Source organism: Gigantopelta aegis, chromosome 2 (genome assembly GCF_016097555.1).
Source record: "Gigantopelta aegis isolate Gae_Host chromosome 2, Gae_host_genome, whole genome shotgun sequence".
NCBI lineage: Eukaryota > Metazoa > Mollusca > Gastropoda > Neomphalida > Peltospiridae > Gigantopelta > Gigantopelta aegis.
Window position 1 is genome coordinate 28,342,899 of NC_054700.1, and position 23,607 is coordinate 28,366,505.

Sequence of the window (23,607 nt, forward strand, 5' to 3'; positions counted from 1 at the left end):
CACACTTACTTCGGCGACGCTCCATAATTGACGTATGCAATGATAGTCGTGAAACAAAACAATATTATTTTAAACTCGAAATTTTCCAAATACGCACGCAAACACATTTACATACATTACCAGACACACATACAGGCACGCACGAATATGCGTGTACATGCACACATTCATCCATCCATCCATCCATCCGGGGCGGGACGTTAAAGTTTGTTTTGTTTAACGACACCACTAGAGCACATTGATTTACTAATCATCGGCTACTGGGTGTCAAACATTTAGGTTTTTTGACATGTAGTCTTAGAGAGGAAACTCGCAACATTTTTTTCCAGTAGTAGCAAGGGATCTTTTATATGCACCATCCCACAGACAGGATAGCACATGTCACGGCCTTTGACAACCGGTCGTGGTGCACTGGATAGAGCGAGGTATAGCCCCATGGGCCCACCGATGGGGATTTGGGGCGGGAATTAACCCATTGGTAAAGAGCTCGCCTGATGCGCGATCGGTCTAGGACTATTTATTGTTCACCATGAGTTGTATATCAAATGCCATGGTATGTGCTATCCTGTCTGTGGGATGGTGTATACAAAAGATCCCTTGCTACTTATGGAAACAATGTCAATGTAGCGACTTTCCTCTCTAAGACTATGTCAAACTTACTAAAAGTTTGGCATCCAATAGCAGGTGATTAATACATCAATGTACTCTAGTGGTGTCGTTAAATAAAACAAATTGTAACCATCGATACGTACGTACCTACCCAGCCACCCACCCACCTACCTATCTACATGCATGCATGCATCCATACATGCACACACACACACACACGCACGCGCGCACGCACACGCGTACACACACAGCGATACACACACTGTCATGCATGTACATACAACGTATCTACATATATACACAACATAGTTCATATATGCCATTTATTAATTACTGGTTGGAATAGGAAAACTAAATAGCTCCATCGAGAGGATCGATCCTACACTGTAGTCCATTTTAAACGAACGGACTACAACCGAGCGGAAATTCCACTCGTTTGGGCAAGCACGTGCAGTTTCAAAATGTTCACATGCCTTTAAATGGTTTAACCAGGAGCGGGATTTAGCTCAGTCGGTTGAGTGCTCGCAGGATCGAACCACCTCGGTGGATCCATTCAGCTGATTGAGTTTTTTCTCGTTCCAACCAGTGCACCACAACTGGACAAAGGCCGCTGTCACGGGGATCCTATAATACCCGTAACTGAATGAAACACGATTGTCCAAATATCTCTCCTAACTGTATATCTATTAGATCTCTCTGTAACGGGCGGTTATACCCTAGTGTGGCTCGTCTAGGTATGATCAGAAATAAGATCTTATATAAAGTATATATAGTATAGCACGTTTAGTTCACTAGAAAACACAACAAAAACACAATACACTTTGGAATCTGTATTAACCTACGCTGATAAATGTACAGCCGCAGTAGTTAATTAACAACAATAAATAATAACAACCCAGAACTGATCACTTAATTAGTTAATCTCTAGGTGTCTAGTTTACACAATATGCTAATCACTTCACCGTGACACAACACCCACACGTGTGATAATTGAGAAACGCTAACACACACACGTGTGATAATGGAGAAACGCTTCCAGGGGAACTTAATTAATAAAGGAATTACAACTCTATTCCTAACTGGTTAATTTTTAATTAACCCTAACTACTCATTCAATAACCTTGTAATACAGACTTAATACTGGTACCTAACACAATAAAGACACTAACCTACAGTTTACCTAGGTCCTCTAGGATGACTGGTTAAGCTTTTTATATATATTAGAACAGTGAACCTACAGATTACTGCGTCAGATGACCGGCAGCACCGTCTAAATAATATTGGTATAATACAGTATTAAAATATTTAAAGTCACATCAATCACATCAAGGTTATACAACAGAGCAGAAAATATATAATTACCAAGTCCAAACGGACTAACGTTCCCCCTGGACGCCTTCCAATATGTTTCTCCCCGATATCTCTAAAACCCTAGCTATTTATTATAAAATCCCAGTATCGCCTGGGGGTACATCGCGGCCCCGAATCCCTACAAGTGCTATTTCCACAGCGACCAAGCGGTATATTTTTCTCAGATCGTCAGACTTAATGACGCCTAGTCGCCAAATCACGGTTGTAAAAACCGCACTCGCGGAGGTATTACGTAACTACTGGCCACCTGGGCTTAAGTGCATATTGGAACTGCACACGGCCCTCTAAAACAATTAATATCGCCACAGGCGAAAAGAAATTAAGAGCATGTACCGTCACAGCCGTGGTATGTGCTTTCCTATCTGTGGGAAAGTGCATATAAAAGATCCCTTGCTGCGTTAGAAAAAAATGTAGCGGGTTCCTCTGATGACTAAGAGTGAGAATTACCAAATGTGTGACATCCAATAGCCGATGATTAATTAATGTGCTCCAGTGGTGTTGTTAAACAAAACAAACGAAACAAACAAACAAACAAACTTAAATAGTTTAACCAGAACCCCCACGGCTGGTACATCAAAGTCTTTTGTATGTGCCGTCCTTTCTGTGGAAAAGTTGCTTCTCGTTCCAGCCAATGAACCACGACTGATTTATCAAAGACCGTGGTATGTGTTATCCTGTTTGTGGAATGGTGCATATAAAAGATCCTTTGCTGCTAATGGAAAAACGTTTCCACTCAAAACTACGTGTTAGAATAACCAAATTTTTTACATCCAATAGCCGATAATTAATTAATTAGTTAAACAAAACACATTTTGGACGGTTTAAGCAAATATACCAACAAAGTTTGTTTTGTTTAACGACGCCAATAAAGCACATTGATTTATTAATAATCGGCTATTGGATGTCAAATATTTGGTAATTTTGACATTTAGAGAGAAAATCCGCTACATTTTTTCATTAGTAGCAAGGGATCTTTTATATGCACCATTCCACAGACAGGGTAACACATACCACGGTCTTTGATAAATCAGTCGTAGTTCATTGGCTGGCACGAGAAGCAACTATAACAAAGTAGCGTTTAATATCTTTATTTTATATGGCAGTCAAAACTAATTACTGTTATTTTATATTGTTATATTGCACTGCCCAACATGTCCCAATGACGAGCACTGCCCAACATGTCCCAATAATATATCTCATCATAGTGTGAGTTTTGAAATTTAAATATTCCTTTTGTTTATTTTATATTGTCCCAGGGAGCACTGCCCAACATGTCCCAATGAGGAGCACTGCCCAACACGTCCCAATAATATATCTCATCATAGTGTGAGTTTTGAAATTTAAATATTCCTTTTGTTAAACGATACTATTTATTATATTTATTACATGTATTTATTATTATTAATATTATGTTTTACTGTTACATGTAGATAGTACTAGTTCCATTAATACGGATATTCTGTTTAAGGTGCAACAATAAGATAAACGAACAGTTACGTCCACGTCTGCAACGTTTAGCAACTGCAACATTTCAGCTTTAACTAACGTGTAATGCATCTTTTCATTGCAGTACAAAACATGGGATATTTCATAAATTGTCTCGGATGTTATTTTAGAAGATGGGGTTGTTTTTGGTTTCTGTTTCCACATTTTTCTTATTTTTCTTGACCAAAATAAATGTTTTTGTTGTTGTTGTTTACGAAAACTGAGGGGATATAGGCAATATTGTACCGATATACTGTCGAGTTGAAATAAAACAATATTTAGTTTGCATTGAATGCACAACTTTGTATGCATTCTCCTGATACCGCCTAGATTATTGTCTGATACAATGGGTATCAAGGCTACCGCTCCTTCAAGAATATCACCAGATGTCGGCACGGTTAGAACAAGATTAAAACTATCTGCCATGCTGCAAAGAAACCATAATAAGTTGACATACTTGAAACGCCAAAACAACTATGAACGTATTTGAAACTTAAATGCATATACGAAATAAGTAAACTAGTTAACTTACTGGGTTTTTTTTTTTTTTTTGGGGGGGGGGGGGGGGGGGGGTGTGGGGGGGTGTTGTGTGTGTGTGTTTATTTGGCAGTAAATTCATATTCGTTTAAAGTGGTTTTGGAATGTAAACATGTATAAATCAATATGCGCCGTTTCCACTAATTTCCTGTCACTACTGATCAGACATCGCAAAACTCACGGTCTAATAAAGATGTGAGAAAAAAAAGCTTTCTATTAAAATGTCACCAAGTATTAAATCGGACACAAATATATTTCAAATTATATACTGAAACACAATGAAAACGCAAAAACTACTTTTTAGTGCAAATAACAACAAACTATTAATGAATTGATGGATAATGTAATATGACATTAATGATTGGTATTCATGAGATACATTCACATGGAAACATGGCCAGTTATCATCAGTAATCGAGTTGCATTCGTAATGGAAAAGTCCCCCCCCCCCCCCCCCCATATCAAAGTCAGTGTCTGGTGCGTCCACCATTGGCCCGTGAGCATGCGTGAAGACGACGGGGAAAGGACTGGCACAAACATCTCACATAAGTCACAGGAATGTTCCTCCACTCCTCCTGCAACGCCTGTGCAAGCTCAGCGACGTTACGCGGTGGTGACTGGCGGTGACGTACACGACGTCCTAACTCATCCCACGTGTTCAATTGGGTTCAAATCCGGTGAAACGGCTGGCCAGTTCATAACGGTGATACCGGCTTGTTGTAGGAATGCCTGGGTAATTATTGCAGTATGTGGACGGGCATTGTCTTGTTGAAACAGAAGGGGACCTCCTGATCTTCGGTGACGGCGCAAAAGTGGCTGGAGAACTGGTCTTAGAATAACGTCAACATAACGCTGGGCTGTAAGGGCATTGTGGACAATGATGAGATCACTCCTGAAATCACAGTTGATTCTTCTCTGAGTCGTGGCATTTTTAATGTGATGAGGAATACAAGCCCGTAGCCAGGATTTTTGAAGGGGGGTTCTTTTTGGTATTAAAAGGGCACTTGCGAGTGTAGCGAGCAACACTTGGCTGGGGCCAAAGCCCCTGGTGGGGGCTCCCTTGAAGCCCCAGCATTTTTGACAGTTACAGGCCTTATTTAATTGATTTCATAGGCCAATAAATATATAAAAAACAGGCAATTAGTTGAGATTTTTTAATAACAATAGAGAAAAACCATGGGTCATGCACCAATAATCCTAGTATGATATAAACTCCAAAGGGATACAACCAACCATGAACAAAAATGGCTTGCATCACTTTGGATTTTGTACCATACTGTAATTTCTTAAGACAGAATCAGTAAAATAAGGGCACTTCAGAAAAAGGGGGGTTCGTTCGAACCCTACGAACCCCCCTGGCTACGGGCTTGGAATATGACACCTTTACGTGACTTTTATGTGTCCACATACTGGAATTTCACGTGCATTGCATGCAGCATGATTGAGCATGTAGTGAACGCATTTCACACCATTTTGTGTGTTTCTACTATTGTATGTGTAACGAGAACAAAACCAGGACTAAAACCCAGACAAAAGTACCAATCAATGAACAAAATATTGAAAACTATCTGTTTTGCGTTTCCATTGTATGACAGTATATATGCTTCGTTACATTATTGGCCTATCTGTTTTATATAATTAATGAAACATTAAATACAACTGACAATCGGGCTTGAAGTCACGTGGTTTGAATTAAAGCCAAAGAAATGGTATTGGGTGGAGTTGAATACTACATGCGCAGTTCCATCGGCACAATTAGCAGGAATACTAGTACTACTAAAATATGTTTGACAACTTAAATTAATTAACTGTTACTGTGTACGTGTTTGATCAGGATAGTCAAAGGAAGCATACTTACCGTCATCGACAGAGTGCAGGTGGTGTGACAAATCTGTGGTGCCAGGCGATAAACACAAAACCAAGTAGCTCTTCACAGTGTTCAAAGACAGCGCAATACAGAACTAACCATGGTGTTGAGAGGTGCAGAATTTGGTGTGTTTCTAACATGTATTGTCTGCTTTTGTCAAGTGAGATGTGGGGATGAGCAGAGATCGCTCTGGTACTCTCGATACGGACCACTCAACTATGGACGTGTGCTTTCCCAGGGGACATTCCAGGGTGCGCTAAGTCGACTGGCGTGTTCGAGACTGTGCTCCGATATGGATTCATGCCAGTCTTTTCAACACCACAATGAGGACGGTCAACCGGCGTGTTACACATTTTCAAGTTATACACATACAAGGTTGATGGTTTCGTCGTCAAATATCAACTACATGTATTATGAAAAGGTGTGTCATTTTGAAATTTAAGTATATCCCAGGTAGGGTTTACAAATATTAGACCAGCTGTATTTAATTAAACACATATACACACTGATACGCTGTATGCAACTAAACACATGTACACACTGATACGCTGTAGTTAACTAAACACATGTACACACTGATACGCTGTATTTAACTAAACACGTATGTTCACATAATTATGATGTATTTAACTAAACACATGTTCACACGGTTATGATGTATTTAACTATAGATATATACGCACAGTTATGATGTATTTAACTAAACACATGTACGCACGGTTATGCTGTATTTAACTACACGCATGTACGCACGGATATGCTGTATTTATCTACACACATACACGCACGGATATGATGTACTAGTATTTAACGTAAGACGTACGCACGGTTATGATATATTTAACTACACACATGTTCACACGGTTATGATGTATTTAACTAAACACATATACGCACAGCTATGCTGTATTTTACTAATCACCTGTACGCACGGTTATGCTGTATTTAACTAAGCACATGTGTACGCACGATTATGATGTATTTAACCAAGCACATTAACGCACCGTTATGCTGTATTTAACTAAACCGTGTTATATTTGTTACAGAGGACCTGTATGGAACTGTTTAAACCAACGGCAACTGTTACTTTTAATGATATCCAAGAAATGTTCATGATGAGCTATTCGACACTGAGAAGAATGCGCTACACGGAACTCGAGGACCGGTACACGTTTGAGATATTCTGGATAGGAAGCGTGTCTGCGGTTTTCCCAGGATTCCTCACTAACGTTGATGCAGCAACAGAATGCTATGGCAACTACACAGTGTTATTTTTTGGTATGAAACAGCAATGCATATAATTTTCTATATATTTTCTATATTTGAATTAGTATTGTTTCGTGAACGAAACACTACATGTAATCTATGCAATTATACCCGATCTTTATCCCATTATACTGAGATCAAAAATAGATGGTGCAGTATTGCTTAATTATTAATCAAAGTTAAAGTTTTTATTAACATTGAGTAAAAGCAGGGGTGGTTGTTGCCCAGCATGTACATTCATTGTCCTTTTACCGTACTTAGATATTGAGTCTTACGTTCTAATTCTGTTTCAAATCTGACAAATATAAAATAAACATTGTATTTTTAATTATTAGAAAATCACAGTAGTGTCATAAATTTAAGACGAGCAAATAACAGTAGCCGTCTACAAACAGTACAGTAAAGGTAGCACGATTGTCAAACCTTCCTCAGTGGTTCTATCACCCGGAAGCTGTAACCTCTAAAACTACATGGGCGAGTTGCAGCTCCGTAGTAGAGTTCTAGTCCGAAGGGACGTAGAAAGCGTGGTTCTTTCTATGTCCGGATATTGTTACATACCCTGTATATAGCTGATATTTAAAACTTGTGGCACCATGTTTCAACTGCTTCTCAACCGAAATAGTGTAACAAATGGACACACAAACAAAAAATTTATAACCTACCGTACTCGTTAAATCCCGATTGAAGTACTTGCATCATTATTAACAAAATAAATCTTCAAACAACAACATAAAAAAATTGCCTGCCATTTTAAATTTTCTAAACAGAGGAAAGCCACTTGCCCTGCACCTTAAAAAGTATTGATTTAATGTGCACCCTGCAGTAGTAGAATCCTCGCCAGAACGAAGGAAGCAATGTTTTATGTAACGACGCATGCAAAACATTTTCATTACGGTTATAGGGCGTCAGACATATGGTTATGGACCACTCAGATAATGAAAAAGGAAACCCGCAGTCGCCACGCAATGGGTACTCTTTCCGATTAGCAACAAGGTTTTTTTTTATATGCAGCATCCCACAGACAGGATAATACATACCACTGCCTTTGTTCAAATTCGGGCAAAAACGATAGAGATATTCGAACAAAATATGCTAACATTAGACCTTTTTACCATGAGTTATAATCCGACCATGTAACAATGTGTAGTGATTCGTTTTCAACCGTCTATAGGTGTTTGGCAGTAATACTAATATGAATAAATGTTGTTATCCAGATTTGGGCATTTTCGTTTAATTCGGGCAAAAACTAATCTGCACCCTAATCTAAACTAATCTGTCCGTCGATGGACAGGGGCGAAGGAGGTCCCGTCCCAACCAGTTCCCACAACTGGTACAACAAAAGCTGTGGTATGTACTGTCATGTCTATGGGAAAGTGCATGTAAAATTTTCCTTGCTACTCTGTCAATAGGAATAGCCTATTTGACTTTCTCTCGACCAAGTGTCAAAATAATCATATTGGACACAAAATAGTTTTAGTTTAAAAGTATTTTGTTTAAAATTACCTGTGTGTGTGTAAATATGTTTCTGACACACCTGTTGTTGAGAATACCATTCGTTAATACATATATATACGTGTGATAACAATTTCCAGACATACGACTAGGGTCTCCCAGGGTATGTTCCCGAAGATGTTCACTTCAGCTGATCGCTAGATAGAGCTGTCGGGTGTTAGGAAGTGTTCACTTCAACTGATCGCTAGATAGTTCTGTCAGGTGTTACGAAGTGTTCGCTTCAATGATCGCTAGATAGATCTGTTGAATGTTACTAAGTGTTCACTTCAAATGATCGCTAGATAAGACTGTCAGGTGTTACGAAGTGTTCGCTTCAACTGATCGCTAGATATAGCTGTCGGGTGTTACGGAGTGTTCACTTCAACTGATCGCTAGATAGAGCTGTCGGGTGTTACGGGGTGTTCACTTCAACTGATAGCTAGATAGAACTGTCGGATGTTACGAAGTGTTCACTTCAAATGATTGCTAGATAAGACTGTCAGGTGTTACGAAGTTTTCACCTCGACTGATCGCTAGATATAGCTGTCAGGTATTACGAACTGTTCAGTTCAGTTGATCGCTAGATAGAGCTGTCGGGTGTTACGAAGTGCTCACTTCAACTGATAGTTATATAGAGCTGTGAGGTGTTACGAAGTGTTCACTTCAACTGATCGCTAGATAGTTCTGTCAGGTGTTACGAAGTGTTCGCTTCAATGATCGCTAGATAGATCTGTTGAATGTTACTAAGTGTTCACTTCAAATGATCGCTAGATAAGACTGTCAGGTGTTACGAAGTGTTCGCTTCAACTGATCGCTAGATATAGCTGTCGGGTGTTACGGAGTGTTCACTTCAACTGATCGCTAGATAGAGCTGTCGGGTGTTACGGGGTGTTCACTTCAACTGATAGCTAGATAGAACTGTCGGATGTTACGAAGTGTTCACTTCAAATGATTGCTAGATAAGACTGTCAGGTGTTACGAAGTTTTCACCTCGACTGATCGCTAGATATAGCTGTCAGGTATTACGAACTGTTCAGTTCAGTTGATCGCTAGATAGAGCTGTCGGGTGTTACGAAGTGCTCACTTCAACTGATAGTTATATAGAGCTGTGAGGTGTTACGAAGTGTTCACTTCAACTGATCGCTAGATAGAGCTGCCGGGTATTACGATGTGTTCACTTCAACTGATAGTTAGATAGAGCTGTCGGGTGTTACGGAGTGTTCACTTCAACTGATCGCTAGATAGAGCTGTCGGGTGTTACGGAGTGTTAACTTCAACTGATCGCTAGATAGAGCTGTCGGGTGTTGCGAAGTGTTCACTTCAACTAACAGCTAGATAGAGCTGCCGGGTATTACGATGTGGTCACTTCAACTGATAGTTAGATAGAACTGTCGGGTGTTGCGATGTGTTCACTTCAACTGATAGTTAGATAGAGCTGTCGGGTGTTGCGATGTGTTCACTTCAACTGATAGTTAGATAGAGCTGTCGGGTGTTACGGGGTGTTCACTTCAACTGATAGCTAGATAAGACTGTCAGGTGTTACGAAGTTTTCACCTCGACTGATCGCTAGATATAGCTGTCAGGTATTACGAACTGTTCACTTCAGTTGATCGCTAGATAGAGCTGTCGGGTGTTACGAAGTGTTCACTTCAACTGATTGCTAGATAGAGCTGCCGGGTATTACGAAGTGCTCACTTCAACTGATAGTTATATAGAGCTGTGAGGTGTTACGAAGTGTTCACTTCAACTGATCGCTAGATAGAGCTGCCGGGTATTACGATGTGTTCACTTCAACTGATAGTTAGATAGAGCTGTCGGGTGTTACGGAGTGTTCACTTCAACTGATCGCTAGATAGAGCTGTCGGGTGTTACGGAGTGTTAACTTCAACTGATCGCTAGATAGAGCTGTCGGGTGTTACGAAGTGTTCACTTCAACTAACAGCTAGATAGAGCTGCCGGGTATTACGATGTGGTCACTTCAACTGATAGTTAGATAGAACTGTCGGGTGTTGCGATGTGTTCACTTCAACTGATAGTTAGATAGAGCTGTCGGGTGTTGCGATGTGTTCACTTCAACTGATAGTTAGATAGAGCTGTCGGGTGTTGCGATGTGTTCACTTCAACTGATAGTTAGATAGAGCTGCCGGGTATTACGAAGTGTTCACTTCAACTGATAGCTAGATAGAGCTGCCGGGTATTACGATGTGTTCACTTCAACTGATAGTTAGATAGAGATGTCGGGTGTTACGGAGTGTTCACTTCAACTGATCGCTAGATAGAGCTGTCGGGTGTTACGTGGTGCTCACTTCAACTGATAGTTATATAGAGCTGTGAGGTGTTACGAAGTGTTCACTTCAACTGATCGCTAGATAGAACTGCCGGGTATTACGATGTGTTCACTTCAACTGATAGTTAGATAGAGCTGTCGGGTGTTACGGAGTGTTCACTTCAACTAACAGCTAGATAGAGCTGCCGGGTATTACGATGTGGTCACTTCAACTGATATTTAGATAGAACTGTCGGGTGTTGCGATGTGTTCACTTCAACTGGTAGTTAGATAGAGCTGTCGGGTGTTGAGATGTGTTCACTTCAACTGGTAGTTAGATAGAGCTGTCGGGTGTTGCGATGTGTTCACTTCAACTGAAAGATAGATAGAGCTGTCGGGTGTTACGGAGTGTTCACTTCAACTGATAGATAGATAGAGCTGCCGGGTGTTACGGAGTGTTCACTTCAACTGATAGATAGATAGAGCTGTCGGGTGTTACGGAGTGTTCACTTCAACTGATCGCTAGATAGAGCTGTCGGGTGTTACGAAGTGTTCACTTCAACTGACAGCTAGATATAGCTGCCGAGTATTACGATGTGGTCACTTCAACCAGTAGTTAGATAGAGCTGTCGGGTGTTGCGATGTGTTCACTTCAACTGATAGTTAGATAGAGCTGTCGGGTTTTGCGATGTGTTCACTTCAGCTGATAGTTAGATAGAGCTGTCGGGTTTTGCGATGTGTTCACTTCAACTGATAGTTAGATAGAGCTGTCGGGTTTTGCAATGTGTTCACTTCAACTGATAGTTAGATAGAGCTGTCGGGTTTTGCGATGTGTTCACTTCAACTGATAGTTAGATAGAGCTGTCGGGTTTTGCGATGTGTTCACTTCAGCTGATAGTTAGATAGAGCTGTCGGGTGTTGCGATGTGTTCACTTCAACTGATAGTTAGATAGAGCTGCCGGGTGTTACGGAGTGTTCACTTCAACTGATAGTTAGATAGAGCTGTCGGGTTTTGCGATGTGTTCACTTCAGCTGATAGTTAGATAGAGCTGTCGGGTTTTGCGATGTGTTCACTTCATCTGATAGTTAGATAGAGCTGTCGGGTTTTGCGATGTGTTCACTTCAGCTGATAGTTAGATAGAGCTGTCGGGTGTTGCGATGTGTTCATTTCAACTGATAGTTAGATAGAGCTGTCGGGTGTTGCGATGTGTTCACTTCAACTGATTTCAATATTTCTTAAACAACACTCAGACACATTACAATGTGTAACAAGAGGACATTTTCAAATACATAATTAACATACATGACAAGAACAGGCGTCAACATAGAAGTATCTATAATTAACAAAACACAAGATATGCAAACAAAATAGCTAAAATATGCGGAGAAACGTCAGTTCACAAGACAAGATAATCTTTTAATAAATATAGCTAGGTTTTTTAATAGTGGTGCATTACATAATGACAGCATACCTTTCATTTTAAAAACGCTAGGATTAATTCTATAATATTGTTTTATATATTTTCTTCTAATATTTACAATATTATAATTTTTACAATTAAATAAATAATGGTATTCATCTCCAATATCGTTATTACAAAGTTTGCATATTCTATTTTCTCTAGGAACGTTAAACCATCTGCCTGTTTCGATTGGTAATCTTAAATTTGACGTACGCAATTTAGTTATTCAACATCTATTTTGGTATGATAATCTCGACAAATAGGTTTCGAAATAAAATTCTGTTTTAAATAATGTATAAAATTGACCCCTAGAAGAGTTTGTAATTTCCGAAAACCACTGTTGTATAAATTGATCACAGAGGTTTTGTTTTAATTCTTGTTTATACGATTTGAAATCATTATTTTGATTGGTATAGATGTACCCCATTCCCGAGTTATCGAAAATACTTTTTATGAATTTCAACCATTTAAATTGATTTCCTTCACCACTGTTTAAAGAGAACATTAATTTATATAAAATACTACTAAGTTTATTTTCGTCTTTAACCAGTTTACTCCAAAATGACACCATTCGTAACTTTACTTGTATTTCTAAAGGGAACCTTCCTAATTCTCCATATACCATAAAATTTGGGGTACTTTTTTTTACCTTTTACATTTTCATAACCCCAAATTTCTGATCCATATAATAAAATCGGTTCAACCATTGAATCAAAAAGTTTTAATTGTATATGAACTGGTGTGCTATTATTCCGTATGTTTTCGTATATGGCAAAAAGTGCTTTTTGCGATGTGTTCACTTCAATTGATTACCCCAAATTCCGACTGTCGTCCTGTAAGGATTCTCCAATAAAAATAATATTTGTAATATTTGTAATAGTAAACTAAATTAGTTAAAATTTGACCAATCAAGATTATAAGAAGCTATATCTCCTGCATAATAAATAACTTTGGTTGAAAGCCTCCAGTATTCAGCTTTAAGATTGCACCTTCAAAATATCAGGAATTCTCCCCAAGAGCTGATATTAATATCGCTACGATATCTTTCGCTGTTTGGTTGCCAGTTCTTCCTTTTAAAACACCCTTGAAGACTCGGGTTCCTATTTGTTGTGTGATCCACTTAAAACATTTCTTTAATCTGCTCCTGTGTGCCATGCTTGGTTTCGACAGACATGCATTAATTCATTAAACGAAACTGTTAACTTCAGGGTTGGATCTGTTGTTACTATAACGATATCTTCGAGAACATGTTAACTATGTCGTTATACGTAACGACGGTTTCGGGATCATACACTCAGGTCATCAATGCCATATCATCCAATGAAAAAAAGATCCCACACGATCGAAATCGATTATACTGTGACCTATAGTTAACCTTATAATGATTAATCTCCGAGTTAAGCGCTAGGGCGGTAAATAGTTTTTTTTAGTCGGAAAAGACATTTAAATTTGTTTAATACCTGTTGTTTAAGGATATGTAAGAAACAGAATACTACATTCGTGTCAATTAGATACCATTTATCGTTGTTTAAAAACGTATTCAAGTCACTTTCACTTTTTAACCTATAGTAATAAAGTAAGGAAAACAATCAGCAATTCGATTTTATGCAACTTTTTGATTTCATAAAAAAAAAACAAAAAAAACCACAACCACATTCTGCATAGCCCCCAAACTAATGATGACGGGATTACTCAGAACATTTTGACAGGAAAACAACATTATATTTTTTGTCCATAGATGGGTACTTATGTACAAAGTACTCGGTAATTACTTTTTTCTGCTAGACAGCGGTTTACAAAACTAGGATACCCGAACTTTTTGACGAACGGTATGCCGGTGTAAACGGAATGCAAATCCGTAGGAACAGTTGTCTGCCCGGACTTAATCTCCTAGGAATGCATGTCCTAGGTCTAATATACCTAGGAATGCAAGTCCTAGGACTTACGTTCCTTAGGAATACTGGTCTGACTGCCAGGATATCAAGTCCGGACAATCAAAATTTAAGTCCGGTAGAAGAAATTTAAGTCCGGTAGGAATACAAGTCCTAGGATAAAAACAACTTAAAAATAAACCATGTATGAAAGTCCGGGTAGGACTGTGGTTCCTAAGCTATGGAAGTCCGATAGGACTACTGTTCCTAGGAACCGAGGTCCTACGGACATGCGTTCCTTTCACACCGGCTAAAAGTTTATTGGTATGAGGTTCGGTCAAAGTAGGAGACCCAGGACAACATGCTTGAAACTGTCTACAGAATTGGGAGAGGGCTGTATCTCCCGCTGTCATCCCTTCGTCCGATGCATATATTCAGTAGTATTTTCTCAAGACAGCTATATATTACGAAATCATCTTATTTCTTTACAGCTAGTTCGGCTTCATGCTTCAGTCGCAATGGCAGTATCTTTACGGCCGAGTCTTGTCCCACAGACCTTTTCACAGCCTATTTCAGTGAGTCCGGATTCTCTGATCTCCACGCCATTACATCGGTTGACAAGAATTTTCACAGTCTGTACGTGTTCAGGAATAACGTCGCCTATCAGCTCCTGTACGACGAGAGCGGCACCAGGTACCTGTTGAACAGCAGTCTGCCTATAACGGACTCTGACAGTCCGTGGGCGGAGGCTCCCGACGGACTCTCTGCCGTGTGCTATTTCCAAAACGACTATTACTTTATGTTCGAGGCACACAAGTGGTATGTCTACTTCTCTAGCCCAACTAAGCGGATTTCCCAAATTGCCTATGTTTGTAATTAGCTGTAAGTGCCGTTATATATGTTCAGGAGGTAGAGCCTTCGCAGAGTGTTTGACTGGTACCATCGTGTTTTATCATAGAGAATTCATTTAACGTTAGACGTAAAAAAAAATGCCAGTCTTCTATATATGATTCTGATTTTATAACAATATATTCATCGACTACATCTACGATCATGATGTACGTTTTCACTCCGTTTCGGGTGTTTTGCATTACGATGACTGCCACCTTCAGAGACGACGTATCCTTCCTACTGTTAGGTTGATTAAAGGTAATCCCAAGGTATTCAACTATCGCTGTTGGAACATTTGTACAATTTTGAAACAAAACAACAAGGAAATAAAAATGTCTACTAACGTTTTATTGGGTAAATTGAGATAACAAGTGATATATTATATTCGGTATTTCGGGTAGCCTATGGCCATTTAACATTTGTATCTCAAATATTCCAGTACTAAACATACATGCATGACACATTAATCATATATATATATATATATATATATATATATATAGTGACGGAACATGCTCTTAATTTTCTTTTCGCCTGTGGCGATATTAATTGTTTTAGAGGGCCGTGTGCAGTCTCAATATGCTTAAGCCCGGGTGGGCACTTTGTTTCGTAATACCTCCGCGCGACCGTGGTCGAGCTGTGTCTAATACACACCCAGCCCAGTGGCGGAGGCCATGTGGCCAATAGTTACGCAATACCTCCGCGAGTGCGGTTTTTACGACGGTGATTTTGGCGACTAGGCGTCAGCAAGTCTGTCCATCTAAGGAAAATTGTCGTCTTGGTCGCTGTGGAAATATCACTTGTAGGTATTCGGTGCCGCGATGTACCCCCAGGCGATACTGGGATCTTATAATAATAGCTAGAGTTTTAGAGATATCAGGGAGAAACAAAAGGAAGGCTCCAGGGGATCGTTGTCCGTCCGGACTGGTAAATATTATTTCTGCTCTGTTGTATAATCTTGATGTGATTGATGTGACTTTAAATATTTTAATACTGTATTATACCAATAATATTTAGACGGTGCTGCCGGTAATCTGACGCAGTAAACTGTAGGCTCACTGTTCTAATATATAAAGCTTAACCAGTCATCCTAGAGGACCTAGGTAAATTGTAGGTTATTGTCTTTATTGTGATAGGTACTAGTATTAATTCTGTATTGCAAGGTTACTGAATGAATAGTTAAGGGTTAATTAAAAATTAACCAGTTAGGAATAGAATTGTAATTCCTTTATTAATTAAGTTCCCCTGGAAGCGTTTCTCAATTATCACACGTGTGGGTGTTGTGTCACGGTGAAGTGATTAGAATATTGTGTAAACTAGACACCTAGTGATTAACTAATTAAGTGATTAGTTCTGGGTTGTTAATATTTTGTTGTTGTTAATCAACTACTGCGGCAGTACATTTGTCAGCATAGTATTAATACAGATTCCAAAGTGTATTATGTTTTGTTGTGTTTTCTAGTGAACTAAACGTGCTATATTATATATACTTTATATATAGATCTTATCTCTGTTCATACCTAGACGAGCCACTCGGGTTTTAAACTGCCCGATACAGAGAGATCTAATAGATATACAGTTAGGAGAGATATTTGGATAATCGTGTTTCATTCAGTTACGGGTATTATAGGATCCCCGTGACATATATATATATATATATATATATATATATATATATATATATATATATATATATACACACACACACTTCAATTAAACAAAAACTTAAGTGATTATAACTAATATTTTATGCTGATATTAGTTGTATTTGCTAGTATTTGCATGAAAATGCATTAATGAACATTTTAAAACTTATGTACTAATTTTATAAATGTGTATTATAATGATGTTGTAAATGTTACACTCCTGACATGAAAACATGGAGTAGGAATAATTGTTTTTGCTGATAGTCCTCCATCTCAGGCTACTATACTCAAGTGAAATGGAGAAACTTTTCAAAGATCAGACAACACACTGGGCAAGAATACCCAAACGAAGGATGCATTGTACACTCCTGATATTTGGTGGCACCTGACATTATTGGTGCATTTAACATGCAGAAATCTACACACAAACATTATGTGCTCATGGACTTTTAAAACAATCAGTTTGACTTTGGAAAACATAACGTTTTTTTAAATGACATAAAATCTTAAGATTTTATTTACCCATTTTTGAGCGAGTAGTGGGCAGGTTGTCGATTTTGAAACTTCAATATGTTCATATAATTTGTAACAGATGTGAATAGAAGGTGTCACAAAAACACCAAATCATTGTATTATGCCTTATTTCCACATAGCAGTTATCAGAAATTATACTTCCATTTTCAATGTCAAGCTAAAGTGTTACACTCCTGACCATTTTGAGCAACATAACGTTTATTTATTTTGTAATGCATACATGGAATCATAGTATTTTGTTAAACAATATACATCCAGAGATTAAACATCAGAAATACATTAAAAACCTGAAATTGATAAATATTACTGCTTATAGAGCCTTTTAAAACAAAATGTCAAATGAGCCTTTAAAAAACATCACTCGTTCGTGAAATCATGTTGGCGCAGCTTCATCCATTTCAGTTGACGTTATTTTTGGTGTAGTGACCTTACTTCTCCCTATTAAATGCTTAAAACTCGCTCTGGGTACCCACTAGTCTTAATTTATTTTTCAACCAGTGCGCCACGACTGGTATATCAAAGGCCGTGGTATGTGCTATCCTATCTGTGGGATGGTGCATGTGAAAAATCCCTTACTATTATTGATAAAATGTAGCGGGTTCCAACTAAAAATCACTAAATGTTTGACTTCCAATTGCTGATGATAAATAAAAGTGCTCTAGAGGTGTCGTTAAACAAAATTTAACTTTTAAATACTACAACACCAAAGCGCAACGATGGATAGGACCACATGCCAGTTTCATATGCGTGTAGCTTACATCATTGAAGTTGGCTGTGGGGCCTTGTCTAGGACATTGAAGTTGGCTGTGGGGCCTTGTCTAGGACATTGAAGTTGGCTGTGGGGCCTTGTCTAGGACATTGAAGTTGGCTGTGGTAGCCTTGCCTAGGACAATGAAGTTGGCTTTGGGGGCCTTGTCTAGGACATTGAAGTTGGCTGTGGGGTCTTGTCTAGGACATTGAAGTTGGCTTTGGGGGCCTTGTCTAGGACATTGAAGTTGGCTTTGGGGGCCTTGTCTAGGACATTGAAGTTGGCTTTGGGGGCCTTGTCTAGGACATTGAAGTTGGCTTTGGGGGCCTTGTCTAGGACATTGAAGTTGGCTTTGAAGGCCTTGTCTAGGACATTGAAGTTGGCTTTGGGGGCCTTGTCTAGGACATTGAAGTTGGCTTTGGGGGTCCATTGTTGGCTAGGACATTGAAGTTGGCTTTGGGGGCCTTGTCTAGGACATTGAAGTTGGCTTTGGGGGCCTTGTCTAGGACATTGAAGTTGGCTTTGGGGGCCTTGTCTAGGACATTGAAGTTGGCTGTGGGGCCTTGTCTAGGACATTGAAGTTGGCTTTGAAGGCCTTGTCTAGGACATTGAAGTTGGCTTTGAAGGCCTTGTCTAGGACATTGAAGTTGGCTTTGGGGGCCTTGTCTAGGACATTGAAGTTGGCTTTGGGGGCCTTGTCTAGGACATTGAAGTTGGCTTTGGGGGCCTTGTCTAGGACATTGAAGTTGGCTGTGGGGGCCTTGTCTAGGACATTGAAGTTGGCTTTGGGGGCCTTGTCTAGGACATTGAAGTTGGCTTTGGGGGCCTTGTCTAGGACATTGAAGTTGGCTTTGAAGGCCTTGTCTAGGACATTGAAGTTGGCTTTGAAGGCCTTGTCTAGGACATTGAAGTTGGCTTTGGGGGCCTTGTCTAGGACATTGAAGTTGGCTTTGGGGCCTTGTCTAGGACATTGAAGTTGGCTTTGGGGGCCTTGTCTAGGACATTGAAGTTGGCTGTGGGCATTGTCTAGCACATCGAAGTTGGCTTCGCTACGCTACGCGATTTTATACCATTTGTGACTTTTATACATCGATAAATTCCTAAAAAATGAGAAACAATTCTTATAATTACAAATAGTACAAGAAGTGTACCTTAAAACACTCAAAAATAATTTCTTTCGTTCTTACCTTCAGCCATGTTCTGTAAATAAGCGTAGGAATACATGTATACATACTATTGGATGTTTTTGGGGGTTTTTTTAACAGAATAAAAACAAATAAAAAATATATTGTAATTTTTTTATATTTATAACATGAATATCTCATCCAGTTTCCCTTATTTTTTTAATCGAGAAAACAGGTCACTTCCTTGTTCTATTTTTAAAACGATCACCGGACTGGGTCATTGGGCTTCTCGCCCATCCAGCTAAAAATAGTTCCAATCGATCTTGGTCTTCCGTGATGACGTATTTTTATGAGGTTTATGGAAGGATAACGCTTGGTTTTTTAGTGACGTCAGCCAATCAGAATACAGTAAATCGTATAAATTCGGAAAGTTTGTAATTATATATATATATATATGAATGAAATTTTTGGTCAAAATGGCTCTCCGTTATATAAGTTGATATCACTGGCATCGTCACCTTTATGGAAAATAGTATGCAGGTGTGACAGTGGTTCTAATTCTCCGCGGCACCGTTTTTCACGGCATGTTGTTGTTTTTTGTTTTTTTGTCGTAGGCATTTTCTTAATTAGAGGTGTTAAGAATAGAACATTCTTTACATCCACGGCTAATCAGGGTCTGTATGGCTGCAATGCCCACTACGTCCCAGTAAGATGACATAGATTTCTACCCGATGATTGAGATTTCTGGAGTTAAATTAAAGTATAATAGAAATTCATTGGATCCCAAGGACAATAGAAAATGCTCCTAGAAACGAATTCCTTCTAAGTAAATGCCTTGCTGCTTTTTCAACAGGTGTAGCCTGCGTGGCATCAGCGAGATTGCTCTCTCACTGTAGACAAGTGTACACATAACCACATGTTAGACACCAAATTGACATGATAGTTCATAACGTGCTGAGCTAATGTTAAAGAAGTATACCTTTCTCTCAAATGCATCAGAAAATAGTAACTATTTCCCATGGTTTTGTGATGATATTTATCAAAGTTTGGTACTGCAGTGTAAGTTTGAATCCAACTCCATGTGAAATTGACTTTCTTCTTATGCAACACGAATCACACAATTCTGCATTATGCGTTATTAAACGTTGACAGAGCATAATATTTTTACATAATATTATATGTGTTTATCATTTCAGTTGAAATATGCGGTACAAGCAACAAACTTGAGGAATTCATATTATTTAATAAAATTTACAATATTACGTTCTCTGGCATTACATGTGTAAAATGGAGTTAAACCTATTGTAATTCTGACCCCTTCAATTTGCAAATCGTAATTTTTAATAAATGCTTGAACTAGTCGAACTTATTTATCGAGTGACATTAGCAAGCGTTCTACTTCCAGGATCCTGAATATTTGTTACTATTTTCATATTAACAAATAAAAGGGTACATGACCGGTCATACAAACAATCGCCTCCCGACCTTTGTTTGACACCCAATAGCCTATGTGTATTTTTGTGCTGGGGTGTCATTAAATATGAATTCATCCATTCCGGAAATTACAGAAGAAGGTAGGAAGGAAATATTTTATTTAACAACGCACTCAACACATTTTATTTACGGTTATATGGCGTCAGACATATGGTTAACAACCACACATATATTGAGAGCTAAAACCCGCTGTCGCCACTCCATGGGCTCCTCTTTTTCGATTAGCAGCAAGGGATCTTTTATTTGCATTATCCCAAAGACAGGATTGTACACACCACGGCCTGTGTTACACCAGTTGTGGAACACTGGCTGGAATGAGAAATAGCCCAATGGGACCACCGACGGCGAAGTTACAGATGCAATCCATTATTTTCAAACTGAAACGGTCGTTTGATTTGTCCCGTATGTTAGACACATTTAATCAGAGCCGGTTTAAGGATCCGCGGGGCCTGTAGCACAAATAGGGCCTAACAGCGGGGGAGAGGGGGGAAAAAAAGACCTGGGTAAAAATAAATGTACACATGACAGCGGGGCATCCTGAGCGCGGAGCCTGTAGCGCGTGCTACTAGGATAAACCGGCGCTGCACTTAATATAAGACACGGAACAATATTCACTCACGTTTTCATCTGAAATAAATGCATCTATACAAAGAACAATCGGGGGTCGTTTAATGTTTCCGCCGTGTATATGTTATTTAATCTACACGAACTATTTGTAACGAAAAAATACCAAAGAACCTTTCCTCTATTAACTGAAACTGAGCATTAATTTGTTCGCAATGATCTTTTATTGCACCTGTCGTTTTCACACAGGAATCCAGATATGTATACTTCCATCCAACATGCTTTTAGTTATTACTCTAACCATAGAAAAACACGATATTTTACTAGTTACACTCGCCGTCTCCGACGTATCGGCTATTTTTGGAATAAACATTTGGAAGCGCCATATAGCGTTTGTTGACCTATGCAAATAGACAGGAGGACGTATGTTTTTGACAAATGCAAACACATCAATGTGAAATGTCCAGTCCTCCTGTAAGTTAAAAAACAAAAAGAAACAATATTCCCCATTTTCATAAACTAGCAATGGTAAATGACCCCCCTCCCCTTTAGCGAAATGTGTTAATAATTCTCTTCCAATTCACTATCATACTTTCCATGTGTCCCGAGCCTGTTGTCTGCAGATTGGGTTTGTTGACTGACCAGTGAATAACTTTTGTAATGACATGTTATGGCTAGTATTAAAGCGCACACAGGACACATAATTTCAACACAAAACGCAATGTAACTTAATTACTTAGATAATTATTAGACAGATCGTCAAAATATTATTATATACAGTCAACTCTCGTTATAACGGCCATGTTTGTTATATGCTTATATTGCCGTTATAAAGAGTTTGCCGGTATAACGATTTCGTGAAGAGTTATTTCCCTCGGCTAATTCGTTCGCATAACTAGCTTTAAAAATTTAGAACACGTAATCCTATAATATGCAATAACTTACTAACAAAGAAAGGACAACAAGAAATTTTTTAATTTGCTTTTAATTCAAATAACAAAATGAACATTTAATAGCTGAATTCACAGAAGTCATTTTCTTAGAACAAAGTCCATGACTGATGTTTGAACGTGTCCGGCGTTGTAGTCCTCGACTGCACGTACTGCGTTCCACAATGAGTCAAGATGTTCAAAACCAATCGAAGGGTTTCGCTCTAAGTACCTTATTGCAACAGAAAGTCCTTGTTTGGCCTCACATTTCTTGACCACATCTTCAGTATTGTCGTCAGTGTCATCTTCACAGTCATCACTTGGAATATCCGACACGATTTGAACAATAGCGTCATCACTCAGCGATTCACCGGTTTCAACGACGCTGTCAACGGCAGTGTAGACAGCGGTATCCACTTGGTTTTCACCTGGCATACGCCTCAACAGAACTTGGAGTTCCTGCAGTGACATGTCATCGTCGTCAGGGTTAACATCGGGACGCTCCTGTGGGGGGAGAATACCTGTATGTCGCCAACAATTTACAATGGACATTCTCGGTAACAAGCGTGAACGAGTTCCTTCCCTTTGTGTATGCACGTCACTCCATCAAAACTAATAAGTGTTTCCTGCTTTAATTTTTTATTTCATTATATGCATGAAAGCATAAATAACGAAACAACAACAAATGCGTTAGGTTAGACACATTTTTATTCAGAATCCCATTTTCCTACAAGATCCTCGATAATATAACGTGTGATGCTACTATATACCAATATATCGTGTATATATACATTCCATAGCAATTTATTACACACGCACACACACACACACAGAGAGAGAGAGAGAGAGAGAGAGAGAGAGAGAGAGAGAGAGAGAGAGAGAGAGAGAGAGAGAGAGAGAGAGACAGAGATATTCAAGTTTATAATTTGAGGAAGTACAGAAAAATACCTGATCAGAGAGAGAGACACACACACACACACACACACACTTATTGATAACAAAATTAAAGCAGTCCGTATTAAGTATCCTCTTAGTGGGGTCATATTTGACTGCCCCATGACCATTTTTCGGGAACCAAAGATTTTGAGTCTTTGGGACCTTTGGAACAAATTTAGCCACCATGTACATCAACCAGAGAGACAAATCCATGATTAATTCCGGAGGCCATACTGAAAATCGAAAATCGCCATATCTCACTCAATATGTGAGTTAAGTTATACATGTATTTCGAAACCTAGTGTATCTGACACTAATGGACCGGCCTCGGTGGCGTCGTGGCAGGCCATCGGTCTACATATATATATACTATATTCGGATCCCAGTCGAGGCATAGCATTTTTAATCCACACACACACACACACTCCACACACACTGAGTGAGTGCTCCGTAAAACAGTCAAAGATGTATATGTAAATCGTCTACTTTGCACCTTACTCTGTGATCCATAACTG

At 39.0% G+C, this 23,607-nt stretch overlaps 1 protein-coding gene across 1 annotated transcript; it reads left to right on the top strand.

Annotated features, from left to right (window-relative positions):
• Positions 1-3,811: 3,811 nt before the first annotated feature.
• Positions 3,812-15,545, top strand: LOC121388017. Its single transcript, XM_041519220.1, has 3 exons — positions 3,812-3,862; positions 6,916-7,147; positions 14,718-15,545. The coding sequence occupies exons 1-3, from the start codon at positions 3,812-3,814 to the stop codon at positions 15,104-15,106; spliced, it is 672 nt and encodes a 223-aa protein (XP_041375154.1). The 3' UTR covers positions 15,107-15,545.
• The last annotated feature ends 8,062 nt before the right edge of the window (positions 15,546-23,607 follow it).

Excerpts from the sequence above, each read along its gene's own strand:
- LOC121388017 (XM_041519220.1), top strand. The coding sequence starts at position 3,812 with ATGGGTATCAAGGCTACCGCTCCTTCAAGAATATCACCAGATGTCGGC. Across the intron at positions 3,863-6,915 it reads TATCACCAGATGTCGGCACG|AGGACCTGTATGGAACTGTT; the intron begins GTTAGAACAAGA and ends TATTTGTTACAG. Across the intron at positions 7,148-14,717 it reads CTACACAGTGTTATTTTTTG|CTAGTTCGGCTTCATGCTTC; the intron begins GTATGAAACAGC and ends ATTTCTTTACAG.